The sequence below is a fragment of the Taurulus bubalis genome (genome assembly GCF_910589615.1).
Source record: "Taurulus bubalis genome assembly, chromosome: 3".
NCBI lineage: Eukaryota > Metazoa > Chordata > Actinopteri > Perciformes > Cottidae > Taurulus > Taurulus bubalis.
This window is the reverse complement of record NC_136591.1, coordinates 36835178-36849679: the sequence shown is the minus strand read 5'-3', so window position 1 is coordinate 36849679 and position 14502 is coordinate 36835178. Positions and strand designations below refer to the sequence as shown.

The following is a 14502-nucleotide window of genomic DNA, read 5'->3' as shown; positions in this document are numbered from 1 at the left end:
TGTGTACCAAATTCTCACATACAGTATATAGTGTTTACCTTGCCTATCAAGAACTGTGGAATTTCCCCCCCGTATTCGTGACGCCCACATGCGCTCTGATTGGCTAAAACTTCTCCCCCGCGGAACTTTCCTCACTTGCTATTGGCTCCCGACGGTGTCCGTCACGCTGCTTCCTGCTTCACGGTGCGGTTTGTTATTGAAGCGCAGCTCCTTTAAATGAGAGGGGAAATGTTGACGGCCGGAGTTCGTGAAGTTGGTGAGTGTTTGATGAACGCCTCCAGTTTTAAGTCAACTACGTGGCTTGTTCGGACGACATGTAGTTTGAGCTGTTTTAACGTTTTTTTATCTCAAACGGACTTTGTCTGGACGTGAATGTAGAACGTTTAAAAGTAACCGTTGGTTCGCTAACTGCCGTCAACGTCACCTGTATTTACCGTCGCGAGGTAGACACACGCTGCGGCCTGCTTGACGTTTTTTTTAATTAAAAAAATATTATTTATTTTCTCTTAATATTACAGGAAAAATAAGGTTTTAATTGCTCTGTGAACCGGCGACGGAGAAAGACACGCTTAAAATGTCAGCGGCTCACGATCAAGTCAAGCGGCGCCGCCCCCAAAAAGTGTTTTTGATCTCGACCGACCTGAAGGTCCAGGACCAGCTGGACGGTACCATTCTGCTGCAGCGGGGGTGCATCTGTCAGGAGCAAGAGTCTGGCAAGAACAGAGGCGACTCCTCTTGGGTCAAGGTATTAACACACATTAACCCATTTAAGATGTAATGCACAATTTGTTTTAGCGAACTATTAGGTGAATTAATTAGCAATTATTTCAAGAAACAACCAATAGTCATTTTAAAGCAAAAAAATTATAGTACATTGGACATATTTGAGTGTGGTGGGCATGTTTTACTATGTTGTGGCACTTTGTAGAGAAACTAGGTAATTTATTTATCGAGATTTGAATATGACGGTGAATTGATACTTAACATACTAATTGCTTATTTACATATACTACTAAACTATATTGTCTCCAAAGTGCAAATGTGTCTTGCAGACAGGTGGAACATACACATACCTGAACACAAGATACATCAAACATTGTAAAGTACACTAAACGTATACAAGATTATGTAAAAAAAATAAATGCTAATACCCACCAAGCAAACTCACTAAACAACAATGTACAATATATGTTTATGTGTAATAATATACGTCAATGACAACATGAAACAGCAGAGTATATACAGCCGTCATCATTAAGATTTTGAGATATTTTTAATATTACATAATGTAATAATTGTATGTTTGTTTTCTTCTTATTTAGTTAGTTTTATTTTTTACAAATTTTAATGCATGCAAAATGACTTTTGTGTTTACTTTTTTTACATTAAATAAATACATAAAATAATTTCTCATCTGTCAGACCTTTGGTACTCTCTCGCTGTAAAAGGCTTGATTATATAAAACTATATATAAAAAAGTGCCTCCTATCATTGCTGGAGTTTAAATGAGTCACTTTGTTCAAATGGTGGTCACACTTTCTAATCTCCCCCCTCTGAGTGTAGTACTATGTGTTTTTTGTACCCTTCACTCTTGCTCCTAATTCCTTTCCTCCCCTCTCCCTTTTGTCTTTCTTTCCACCTCCTGTTTCCCCCGCAGGTGTTAGACAATGGCTCCATGTTGAAAATCGAGAGGAAGTACCTGCTCGAAGTTCCGACTGACCTCAACGGCCTGTTGGAGCCCGTCGGTGAACCGGAGGCTCGCATAAAACTTCTGAGTAATACAATACGTTACAGTACTGCGCTTACTTGTATTAGTACAATGAACATGTCGGTGTTGATGGGGGGGGGGGGGGACAATGGTGATTGTTATTGATTGTTGTATAAATCCCTCTGTTTTTGGCAAAGCACATTTTTTCTAAAGAATGAGAGTTGTACATTTATTTATTAATGCTGTGGTAGCTGTAGAAGTATTGATAAAAGCAGTAGCGATGGTGGTAGCATTAAACAAACTAGGACAATTGGTAATGAAATTAGAGGTAGTAATGTCGCCAATAGTAGTATTAATAAACATATGAGCAGGAGCAATAGTTATGAAACGATAAAGGTAGTACAAATATTGCAAGATTACTTTTAACTGTGGCACATTTTACATCAGAAGTACTAAGTACCTGTTGTTGTTGTTGTTGTTGAATGGTGAACATGTGATCGTTCTGACCGCAAAAGGTCCTGAGGAAAAAAATAAATAAAATAGAAAATGGGAAGTAAAGCTGGATCACTTCTTTTTTTTTCTCACTCAAACTGGCCAATTTTTAATGCTCAAAGATCGGTTTCTACCTCCCTCTGTCGTGAGCTTTTCATTGTTTTGTATTTTTTTCCAGGTAATCCCGCCAAGCTGCAGAATCTGGCTGCCTTGCCGCTGGATTCTCCGCTGTGGGTCCAACTCGGCCAGCAGGACGAGCTGGCAGAGGCCGAACTGAAATACGTCGGGCCGCTGACCCGGGGGAGCAGCGCCGTGCTGTTTGGGGTGCAGCTCAAGGTGAAACTACTCGAGGATACGAGAAGAAACCCTTCTTGGAACACTTTAGAAATACTTTCTAAGACTTAAGTTACTGCTCAAGAAAATGCCGATAGGGTTATAACTATAACTGGACTTAATGTTGTCACAGCAAAACTCCAAATAAGGACATTTATTTTCGTGTGCAGTGGAAAGAGGGTCTAAAGGAATACTTCTCCCACGACGTGATCCGTTTCATATCAGTTTCTCACCGTACCTTGAATTCTTGAAGAAAACGTAGTTTTTCTCGCATTGCCTCTGCCGTGAACGGAGAATCCAGAAACGGAGTAATTTAAGAAAATGGAGGCCAGGTTTACCCGCAGCAACGCAAACAAACTCTCACACAACTCGTGCAGTAAAATCCAGTCCACGCATTGGAGGATCCATCAATGAATTCCTCGAGGAATTCCGTCCGTTTTCGGATTACTGTGAGAGAAAAAACATGAAGTATACATAATAACTGCCATGCGACTGGTCATCTTAGGGGTGAAGCATTCCTTTAATCCTTTGTGGTTGATTCCCCCTGCAGGGTTCAGCGGTCGGTAAAGGAACGAGCAACGGCTCCTACAAGGGCCACCGGCTCTTCAGCTGCCCCGACGCCTGCGGCCTCTTCCTGCCGGTCAGCCACATCCGGCTCCGTAGCTGGTCGCGCAACAATTCCTCCGACGGTCCCGAGCGAGCCCGGGAGCGAGACCGGGAGCGAGACCGGGAGCGAGACCACCACCACCAGCACAACAACAACACCCGCAGCAGCAACAACCCGCACGGCAATGGGCAAAGCAGCAGCAACGAGCGGCCGAGTCCTCAGCAGCAGCAGCAGCAGCAGCAGCAGCATCACAGTCGTCACATCGGCCTCCACCAGCGGCGCTCCGGCAGCCCCCCTCAGCCGCAGGCTCTGGGCGTCCTCTCTCGGACGGCGGAGTCGGCGCCGCTCGCGGCTCAAAACCAGGTCCAGGTCCGAGGCCCGGCGTCGCCCCCGCAGCTCCGCGTGGGCCAGCGGGTGGGTTTCCCCCTGGACGGCGGCGTCTACGGAGGGGAGGTGCGCTTCTACGGTCTGCTGCCCGGCCGGGCCTCGGCGGGGACGTACGTCGGAGTCCTGCTGGTCAGTACGACTCCGACTCCCCAAGAAAACTGTCATTTTCAGTTGTGTTTATCTTCTTAAACATTGGCAGCAACAGTCGTCTCTCTACTGTCGACTCCAATAAAGGCACGAAATTGAAGTAAGAACAAGTTTCCCAGCTTGCAAACAAAGTTCTCTCTCTGTGTTACAGGACGCGCCTGTCGGTAACTGGGGCGGCCTTTATAAGGGAGAGACGCTCTGCCACATTCCTAATCCTCTCTATGGACTCCTTCTGCCAGCCACCAAGGTTTCCACAGGTACGGCAGCTGTTTCTCAACAAGGCACTTAGTATTGCAGTGTGTTTTTAAGCATTAGTCGGCGGCCACTTATAAACGGAGCAGGTGAGAGTTCACTGTCTGACAGAATATACGGCTATTTATTAACCTGTTGCTTGTAGAATCATTCGTGTTTTCAGGGTTGTTGTTGCATTCAAGTGTCCCAGTGCACAATACCAGGACCCTGAAACTGAAGCAGCCATCATTCATTTTATGATTTACCGCTGAACCGTTCCTACCGGTCTTAATGTGTTCTTTGACAGAAAAAGGCATATCTGTTGAGGTTATATAAGAGGTTTCAAAACATCTGACTATTTTGTGCATTGTGCATTTTTGTGAGCACGCAGGAGACTTTCCATTCACTCTCTTTCCATTTTGTCCCCAGAGCCCAAATCCCACCGTCACAACCCTCCTCACCAGATGAGCAAATTCAACCTGAAGCCGTCACCGCCGCCCGCCACCAAGCCGGGCCCCCCGTCACCGTCTACCTCGGCTCCCAAAGTCGCCCTGATGCCGCCCGGCAAACCAGCACTTAAACCTCCTCCTCCGCTGCTGGCGCCCAAACCCACCCACAGGGCCCCGCCCCCTCTCCCCCCTCCCCCGCCTCCCAAACCCCGCAGCCTGGCGGCGTCGCCGACCGCCGCCGAGCCGCCATCGCCGCAGCCGCAGCTCACCAACGGCGGCCACGGCCCGCCTTCGCCGCTGTGGTCGCCCGACGGCGCAGAGGAGAGCGAGGAGGCGGCACCGGAGGGCGAGCCGGAGTCGGAGCTGGAGGTCGGCTCGATGGTCGAGGTGAACGAGCCGCCGCTCTTCGGGGTCATCCGCTGGATCGGAGAGATCGGCGGGATTTCGGAGCCGGTGGCAGGAATTGAGCTGGTGAGGCGAAAGTGTCATCACGTTGTTGTTGTTGTTGTTGTTCGTGCTCGTTTAGGAGCTCAGCTTAAGGAACGACCCAACATCCAAATGTTCTCACCATCGGTTCTCCTTTTACTACAGGAACTCATGCAAATAGTAGCAACTAAATCTGTGTGTGTGTGTCTGTGTGTCAGGACCAGGAGTTGTCTGCAGGAACTGACGGCAGTTACCTCGGCGAACGTCACTTCCGTTGCCCGGCCAACAAGGGGCTGTTCGTGAAGCTCCGTAACTGCAGACGGGACTCCAGGTTCCCCGCCCCCGAGACGCCCGTCAACCAGGTGGAGCGATGCAACTCCATAGGTGTGTTAAGCGTGTTCCTAGTGGTCGCGGCGTGCGCTCAAGCGTAACCCCGTGTAGTTTTGTCACCACGCTGTCTCCTGTGCGGCGGCCAGCCTTTGCGGAGTGGGGCAGCGAGCGCGTGGAGGATCACACGCCGCCTGCAGACGGAGACGAGGCCGCGGAGCTCTACCACGGCTGGAAGAGAGGCATCCAGGGACACCTCAACTCCTGCTACCTGGACGCTACGCTCTTCAGGTAGATCTGAGAGTAAAAGATCTGGTATGAATGAGTGTGTGTGTGTGTGTGGGAGTGTAAACGGATATACAGAACATATTTAACATGTCGGATGCTCAACCTGTAATATTATCTGAAAAGGAGCTGTTTTGAACGCACTTGTTGAACTAGACGCTGCTATTTTAGACACTCTGGTTGATCTTGTGCCGTTATGCTCCAAACAGCCGTCCAGAGGATGTGAGAAAGGTGTGTGTCTTTTTCTAGAGATGGTGTGTTTCTCTCTGCAGTCTGTTCTCCTGCTGCAGCTCAGCAGACTTGGTGTTGTTCTGGCCGCCCGACTCTGAAACGGACGAAGACTCCCGTCAGGCTCAGGACCTGCTGCGCTGCGAGATCGTCAACCCTCTGCGAAGGTGTGTAGAGGCGTCTGTCAGGACCGTCGTCTCACTCATGATGAGGTTTATCCAACCTTGCAAAGTGGGTTACACTCACCCTGACCCGACTACGATGGCCCTAACGTGTTGTGGTCGTATTGCTACTGATTATACGACTAATCCTGCAAGTTCTTCAAGTATTTCTGTGCTGGGATGTTTTGAAGGGACGGCTACGTGTGCGCCAGTAAGACCATGGCTTTGAGACGACTGCTGGAGGCCGCCAACAGCAACATGGGCTTCACCAACCAGGAGAAAGGTACCCGCCCACCCTCCATTAGCACGGCAGGTGTATCTGTGTGTGTGTGTGTGTGAGAGAGAGAGATATCAGACTGAGGAATGCTGTCATGCTGCTGTTGTTCTGTCCATCAGATCCCGAAGAGTTCCTCAACAAGCTTTTCCAGCTCCTCCGAGTCGAGCCACTCCTCAAGATCAGGTGACATCACTGGTGACACACACACACACACGCACAGACACACACTTCATGATCACACATCCCATCTTGACTCTAAATCAGCGGTTCAAAACTTCCACTCAGGGTTTCAAGATGGTTAACAGAATATTTGAGAGCAGAAAAAAAAACTAACACTGTTCAGACTTTCCTCTGACATTTAGATTTTGTTTCTTTTTTCAAAAACTGAAATATTAAAATAATGACTTTGTTTAGTTTTTAGTTTAGTTTGTTTGGTTTTAAAGAACCCAAAACGGGTTTTAATTAGCATTGTTAACGTTTAACAACAAGGCAAAATATTAGCAGTTGAAATATATATTTTATTTTTACCAAAATGCTTATTGTCGTGGTTAAAAATGTGACTCCGATTCCAGACGAGCAGAGAAACTTAAAACACGGTTAAATCCTGCACACAAACATTCGATGATTCGATATCGATAAACAAAACGCTGCTGACTCCGATTCCTCGTTTCCTCTCTCCTCACAGATCGATGACTCAGCGTCCTCAGGAGGGTCACCTCTACCAGCTCTTCCCGCCGACCCTCCCTTCCTCCCCCTCCTCGCCCGTCTCCCCGGGCGGCTCCCCCGTCCCGCTCTCCTCGCCGTCGCCCCGCATGCGGGTCGCCAGCGTCCAGGCGCTGCTCGAGTCCTCCTTCCTGCACGCCGGCCTCAAGTTTGTCGAGGTCACAGAAGAGCAAGTCGTCGCACGTCGAGTCGGAGTCGCCCGAAAGCCCCGCTAACAATGACGCCGCGTGTGCTTGATCGCCCCCAACAGGCTCCCTCCTGCCTCCTGCTGCTCATGCCCCGCTTTGGGAAGGACTTCAAGATGTTTGACGCCATCTTGCCGACCCTGAGCCTCGACATCACGGACCTGCTGGACGACAGTGAGGGAACGCAACGTTTTTAGTTTGTATTTAGTTTTCATCACACATTTTGAATGTGTTGTTGTTTGTAGCCCTGAGGCAGTGCAGCATCTGTCAGGCGGTCGCTGAGTGGGAGTGTCTCCAGTGTTACGAGGACCCCGACATCACTCCCGGTCACATCAAGCAGTACTGCCAGACCTGCAACTCACAGGTACCTGACGCTAACGTGTAGCCTTTAGAAAGCAACGGCTGCAGATAAGATATGATGATCATAATAACAACAATAATGAGAATTAGGAGGCGTATGTTTAACGTACAGCCCTCGTGTGTCTGTTTGTGCTTCGTGGAAAACCTGGAAAAGTCATGGAATTTTAAAATGGTTATTTCCAGGCCTTGAAAAGTCCATGAAAAAAAATAAAGTCCCAAAAGTTTTATATTCATGTGTTCATGACGTTCATTTACGCTGAGTTTGAAATGATTAATATGCTTTTAAAAGAAAGACGCTCAGAATATAAGCAGGCATCCATACAGGCATCTATATAAATGTTTATTCTTTTAAACTATTGTCTCTCATTCATTTGTGTCATTTAAGGTTTACTGTATGCTTTGGAATTCTCATTGTTAGTTTAAATACTAAATTTTCTCACTTTTTCATGTTTACACCGAGATTTCACAAAAATGTTTGGTCATGGAAATTTGGTGAAAAGTCATGGAAACCCATTGGTCAGAATGTGTATGAACCCTGACTTAAGCAGGGTTCATACACATTCTGACCAATGGGTTTCCATGACTTTTCACCAAATTTAAAAGTCATGGAAATTTGGTGAAAATTCATGTAATTTGGTTAAAAGTCATGAAACCCACTGGTCAGAGTGTGTATGGACCTGTGACTCGCCGCCGCTCGTCTCCTCTGTCGTCAGGTCCACAGCCACAGGAAGCGGGCGGCACACACGCCGGTGAACGTGGCCGTCCCCGGGGGCCCGTGGTCCGGCCCCATGCTCTGCACCCGCCAGCGGATGTCCCTGTTTGCCGTGACGTGCATCGAGACCAGCCACTACGTGAGCTTTGCCCGGCACGGGCCCCGCCCCGCCGACTGGCTGTTCTTCGACAGCATGGCCGACCGGGAAGGTGAGGCGAGCGCTCCGGTGACCGCGTGGAACCGTGTGAGCGAGCGCGGTGACGGCCTCACGTATATCTCTCTCTCTCTCTCTCTCTCTCCTTCAGGTGGAGAGAACGGCTTCAACATCCCCCACGTGAAGGCCTGTCCAGAGGTGGGCCGCTACCTCGGCCTATCAGAGGAGGAGCTGGGCAGAGTTGACCCCGCCTCCTTGCAGGAGTCGGCCCGCCGCCTGCTCTGTGACGCCTACATGTGTCTGTACCACAACCCCGAGCTCAGCCTGTACAAGTGACACGCACACACACACACACATAGACCACAGACGGATGGACACACACTCGCGCACACACACACACACAAATTATGCAAGCATGTTGTCAGACGACGTCCACGTTAGCGTTTGGTTATCACAGATCAGAACCCTTGTTACTTGATCCAGTTCATTATGAAGTGTTCATTAAAACAGTTTTCAGCCTCTAAGGCCCTGAGTTCAGTTCGGGAAGTTTAAAACCGTTCAGTTCAGTTCAGCCTCCGATGTTCTGAAAAACAACTCCAGTGACTCGTTTCTAATCCAAACCGTGGTGATTAGAGGACGGGTAACGTGAACTAAACTTAAGGAATTTAACCGTCACTTACATTTGCTGATAGTGATGCGACTTTGTTTTATTTTGTGTTTTTCGACGTGTTAGAAGGGAGATGTGTGTTTTCCAGCTTCCTGGACGGGAAAACGGTCGTAACTCGAGAAGCGTTGGAATTCTCTTCGCGACCTCGAGGGAGACTCTGTCGGTCGTTCGGGCGGCAGCTCTGGTCTTCAGAGTTTAACTTGATAACGCTCTCGCCGTACAGAACCACTGTGCCTGTACATGTAACACACTTTACAGCTTCCATTTTGCACTGCTTCAGTCACGTGTCAGTATGTGTGTGTGTATATAATAACGTTGCCTTAAACTGACTGTGAAGATTGCACTCTGATGTTTGAACTTTTGTATTTCTTACGGGTTGTTTGATATAATACAGCTGCAAATAAATGCTTTGATACTAACCTTCTAGTTTGTTTGTTTCTGTTATTATTTTTATTAAAATGTCTCCACAGTCTTGCAGACTAAAACAATAAAACATAAAATATGAATAAGAAATAAAGACAACATGTTTCTTTCGTCTTAAAGAATCTGTAAATATGACTGTTAAAGTTTTATTAGGAGAAATAAATAAATAACGTGTAAAAGGTACCATTAAGATATGTAATTTAAGTATTTTTACAGTTATGGCAAGTAAAATACATTGGGTTTACAACATATAAATATTAAAGTAATTAAATGTAAACCATGTGAAGCCTTACAGGTGTTTTTATGTTTCACAGCTCTTTTATTTATAGTTAAAGCTCCTCTTTCTGCTTTTAAATTTAAATTTAAACAGATTGATTGCAATTTTTCTTAAAACCTTTAAAATGCAAAACAAAACCTGAGCGGACAGAATCTAACACAACTGAATATTTAATTAAAATACAACCGTTAAAGTATTATTACTGAATCCTTTAAATATATATATTTTTCTACAGAATATATCTTTTGTACCAAATGTTTACGAAGTGAACGATTTTGAGGAGAATTTAAACAGTTCTCCTGAAACGCCACTAGGGAGCGGAACTGACGCAACATCCGGGTCGCCAGCGTAGCTGCGTCATCATTACGTGCGCCGGAAACAGCGAGCGGCTTCCTTTCCCAAGAACCGCAAGCAACATTTTGTGCTAATATCCTCCAAAAACAACCGATACACAACCCAGTTATCGATCGCGTGGATGTTTATATAAGGTAAGATTAATTATGAGCGACGATGCGTGGGCTTATTTGAGTCGTGACGTCATGTTGAGGGATAGAAACGTCCTAATGTTCAGCGCGAGGGGTCGTTTCTAATGCTCAGTTTCTCGGTAATAGAATCAAATTGCCTTGATTAGTTTTAGTAATCAATCATCTTTGCTTACAACAGCCTCCCTCTTGGCTGTGTGTGTGTGTGTGTGTGTGTGTGTGTGTGTGTGTGTGTGTGTGTGTGTGTGTGTGTGTGTGTGTGTGTGTGTGTGTGTGTGTCTCTCTCTCTCTCTCTCTCTCTCTCTCTCTCTCTCTCTCTCTCTCTTGTGTGTGTGTGTCTTTGTGTGTATCTATCGTGTGTGTGTGTCTCTCTCTCTTGTGTGTGTGTGTCTCTCATATGTGCGTGTATGCGTGTTTCTCTCGTGTGTGTGTGTGTGTCTCTCGTGTGTTTGTGTGTGTCTTTAAATCTCCAAAATTCCTGTCATAAAGATATTAGATAAAACGTATATGTTTCTGTTATTTAAGATGTTTTGTTTTTCATCCACAGCTGGTGGAGAGCCAGAAGTGTGTCCATCTGATTTCTGTTCTTTATTTTTGTATCTCTTCATGTAGCTGCTTTCAGTCTCTTGAGGTCCAGCAGTGAAGCCATGGCGTCTCCAGGAGGACAAGGAGGAGGAGGAGGAGCTCTGTCGACGAGAGGCAGCAGCGGGCCCCGGAGGATGAAGTGGGCTCTGGAGCTGAGCCTGGGCAACAACAGGTAAACAAACCAGAGAGCATCACCGCTTTACTCACAAAGAACAAAGCAGAGTCCCAGTCATCCAGCGCTGTGTTGCAGGAGCCGTGGCGACCGGCAGGGCGGCCAGGGAGACGTGGTGTATCCCATCGGCTACTCCGAGAAGCCCGTCCCCGACACCAGCATCCAGGAGACGGACAAGAACCTGGTGGAGAAGGTGAGGAGGGAGGGAAGGAGGGAAGGAGAGACGTCACTTCCTCTGTCTCCTTTGGCGTTTCTTCTTCCCGTTGTGTTCTCGGTCAGACGTTGAGGTTTACGTCCTCTAACCAGCGCACAGCCTTTTGGATGAAGAAACAATGTAAAACACAGCGTCTGATTTAATATAGAATATATACAAGTCAGTTTAAGAACTTACACTCATATTATTAAATATTTATTAAATAACTATTTTTAATGGATTTTTGAATTTATGCTAATTTTAAATATATATACATCTTTTAATCTCAAGTACCTCCATTTGAGCACCACTGCTCTATACACAAATTATTACAAGAGTTAAAATTATGATATGATATCTGGCAAATTAATAATAATGATCACATTATATGATAATTTATATTTATCTAGCACCTTTTATAAAACAAAGTCATGAAGTGCTTTACAACTAAAAAGAAATAATAAAAGTAATTAAAATTCGAAACAAAATATATTAAAAAAAGAAACAAGAAAAACTAGATGCGGCATTATGAATAAATATGTACTTTATTTATCCCCAAGTGGAAATCTGTTGTCGAGTGCCAGCTTACAGACATAAAAATATAAAAAAAAAATGTAAAACAACAGGGATGAAATATATATATATATATACAAAAATAATGATAAAATGCAAATAGCTGGGATGAAAGATGTGTACAGTGCAGAGAGCATTACTTAGGAAATTAAACTTAAACAATAAAGTGAAAAAATGCAAAGTATGTATGTATTGCTAGAAATAGCTTAAGATAAAAGTGAGTCATAAGTAGAGATTTAAAAATGATAATGAAGTTCCATTCGTGTTATTTGTGCCGTTTGTTTCTGTTTTCCTCCCAAAGAGTGTAGCTCAGGTGAGAAAAGGTAAAAGCGCTGAGCTCGGCCTCTGCCTCTTGTCTCCTCAGCGCTGTTGGGACGTGGCCCTCGGGCCCCTGAAGCAGATCCCCATGAACCTGTTCATCATGTACATGTCGGGCAACACCATCTCCATCTTCCCCATCATGATGGTGTGCATGATGGCCTGGAGGCCCATCCAGGCGCTCATGTCCATGTCCGCCAGTGAGTATCCCTGAGATCACGCCGAGGACTGTGGGCGGAGCCTCGTGGGCTTCACTCGCTCACGCCGTCGTTCTCCTGTGTCTTCAGCCTTCAAGCTGTTGGAGAGCTCCAGTCAGCAGTGGCTGCAGGGCCTCGTCTACCTGCTGGGTAACGTCCTGGGCTCGGCGTTGGCCATCTACAAGTGCCAGTCCATGGGGCTGCTCCCGACGCACTCCTCCGATTGGCTGGCTTTCATCGGACCGCCTCAGGTAACCGGCGCTTCATTTCACTTCCTTTTGTGCTTTAACTTTGATCCACTACTTCTGGTTTTAATGCATAGATCCTGGCTGCTGTTCACACTTCAGCCAGTAGAGGGCAGCATCGGTCTTTCTTTACACTCTTTATTTACCTTTTAGTTACCAGGTAAGTCATGAACAAACTTTATTGACAATGGCAGCCTGGCAAAGACGAAGCCTCCTGAGGGAAGAGGGGCTAAAAAAAGAAATGTCAAACGGACTTTATATCTATTTATGAATTACAATAAGAGAAGCGCATTGATTCATATAATCAATGCAGGGTTTTTATTGGCCCATTTAATGGTCAGGCTCTAATACATGCATCTAATTATTTTGAAGGGGGAATTTTTCAAAGGCAATATGCAACAAAATATAATGCTACATGAAGTAATAATAAAAGCGAGAATTAAAGTGAAGTAGGAATTAAAAGAGAGAATTATGGGAAAAAAAATGTAGTCTAGAATGCATTTAATGAGAAAAACACCTTTTTCTGTTGCAGTAAAATGAAGAAAGCCATTATTTCCATTGTAAACATTTATAAACAAAGTCAATCCATCGTCCCACGTCTTTCCTCCCTTGATTAATTTCAATCAGTCAAAACTTTTATTACAGACTCAAGGTCCAGATAATACAAAAGACATAAATAAAATACATAAAAGCACAATTACAATACATAGACCTGTCAAAGCTTTATAAATAGACAGCTGAACCAGTGTCTCCACAGATGGGACTGGTTGCGTGTGGTGCTATACTTTATGTTTGATGAAACCCAGATGATCTCATTTTCTTTCTCTTTGCTCGACCTCAGACTTGATGTCATCTCTGATGTTTCCTCTCCACAGCGGCTGGAGATCATGGGCGGAGGGATGGTGCTGTGAAGGGGAACGCGGTCCCAGAGGTTTATTCACTGCACGTTCTCCACGACGGGTTCTCTCTCCACGGGACGTCCGTTAGCTCAGCGGCAGGATGAGCGACGCTCGCGTTTAGTTTTTTCTGACAGAAACGTCGATGTTCCATCACTCCGTCCTGCTGCTTCATGTTTTTAGATCTTTGTTTGCTGCCGGTTCATTTTTTAATAAAAGGTTAACAGCCAGCAGACGATCAAGTTTAACTGTATTCTTCTTTTCCGGCGGTTATTTCTTACCGGATACAGAACCCAGTTTTTAGGCGGTTAATGTCATTAATACATAACTTTATATAACTCGTAACATTTTCCTTTTTGTCTGGAACGGATGTCTTATTATTTTATTCCAATAGAGTTGTGTTTTCTTCTTTTTTTGTGAAACTCATGATTTCCTGACATTAGCCAGCAACATTTACTAAACTGTTTTAATTTACGAGTCTGTTTAATTTATTCTTATATGCTACATAACATAAATAAATCCTTTTTTTCTGGCTGCAATAACATGTTTTCAACCTTGTCAGTTAATGTGTTGACTTTGATGTCACTAAGTATTTTCTCAACAGAGATTAGAGCATAAAATATGCGTTTGTTATGTAAATAGACGCAGATCTGTCGGAAAGTTACAGTTTCATAGAGGGTCTGTTTTTATATATATAGATATATATATATATATAGATATATATATCTATATATATATTTCCCAATAAAGTACATTCTGATCATAAACAAGTAATCTGATCCATCGAGGTGGAAAATCGGAAGAGAGAAAAGTTGTTTGCTGGAGCTGATAATAAAGGTTTCAGTCACAAGAAAGAAAAAAGGTTTGATCTCAAAGATAACGCGATTAAACAACTCGGTTGTGCAATCTGACGTCACATCAGACGCAGGGAAACGTTTCGGGCCGCCAGGTTTCGTTGCAAATCAGTTTTATGGAAAAAATGCATTTATAATAGTTTTGCATTAAATTGTTTTTTTTATTCAGCCAGAAATTGAGTTTTTTACCACCTTATTTTAATTGTTTGTCAATAAATCTTCTGAAAAAAAACCACATCACATTTAATTAACCAGCTGTGACTCCATGTTTGTATTTTATCCTTCTAATTCCAAGCACTACGCATCTGGAATGTGTTTCCTAAAATAATAAGATAAGTAGAAAAGGACATGGAGATTAAAAAGTTTCTCACAAAATCTAAATGACTCCCTGTTGTCTGACTAAAAGAGACGAAACCTGCATTGACACC

General features: G+C 44.9%; 2 protein-coding genes across 2 annotated transcripts; both read left to right on the top strand.

Annotated features, from left to right (window-relative positions):
* The first annotated feature begins 223 nt into the window (after positions 1-223).
* On the top strand, positions 224-9272 carry cyld3 (cylindromatosis (turban tumor syndrome) 3). The gene is made up of 17 exons (XM_079214637.1): positions 224-256; positions 519-745; positions 1658-1775; positions 2379-2536; positions 3084-3656; positions 3826-3931; positions 4335-4825; positions 4999-5164; positions 5257-5398; positions 5665-5787; positions 5973-6064; positions 6178-6241; positions 6744-6939; positions 7032-7140; positions 7212-7330; positions 8040-8247; positions 8344-9272. The coding sequence occupies exons 2-17, from the start codon at positions 575-577 to the stop codon at positions 8526-8528; spliced, it is 3021 nt and encodes a 1006-aa protein (XP_079070763.1). The 5' UTR covers positions 224-256; positions 519-574; the 3' UTR covers positions 8529-9272.
* Positions 9273-9930: 658 nt separating this feature from the next.
* emc4 (ER membrane protein complex subunit 4) lies at positions 9931-14315 on the top strand. The gene is made up of 6 exons (XM_079215397.1): positions 9931-10047; positions 10654-10798; positions 10877-10991; positions 11929-12082; positions 12170-12330; positions 13200-14315. The coding sequence occupies exons 2-6, from the start codon at positions 10689-10691 to the stop codon at positions 13233-13235; spliced, it is 576 nt and encodes a 191-aa protein (XP_079071523.1). The 5' UTR covers positions 9931-10047; positions 10654-10688; the 3' UTR covers positions 13236-14315.
* Positions 14316-14502: the final 187 nt, after the last annotated feature.

Excerpts from the sequence above, each read along its gene's own strand:
- emc4 (XM_079215397.1), top strand. The coding sequence starts at position 10,689 with ATGGCGTCTCCAGGAGGACAAGGAGGAGGAGGAGGAGCTCTGTCGACG. Across the intron at positions 12,083-12,169 it reads GCTCATGTCCATGTCCGCCA|CCTTCAAGCTGTTGGAGAGC; the intron begins GTGAGTATCCCT and ends CTGTGTCTTCAG. Across the intron at positions 12,331-13,199 it reads CTTTCATCGGACCGCCTCAG|CGGCTGGAGATCATGGGCGG; the intron begins GTAACCGGCGCT and ends TCCTCTCCACAG.
- cyld3 (XM_079214637.1), top strand. The coding sequence starts at position 575 with ATGTCAGCGGCTCACGATCAAGTCAAGCGGCGCCGCCCCCAAAAAGTG. Across the intron at positions 746-1,657 it reads GCGACTCCTCTTGGGTCAAG|GTGTTAGACAATGGCTCCAT; the intron begins GTATTAACACAC and ends TTTCCCCCGCAG. Across the intron at positions 4,826-4,998 it reads CGGTGGCAGGAATTGAGCTG|GACCAGGAGTTGTCTGCAGG; the intron begins GTGAGGCGAAAG and ends TCTGTGTGTCAG.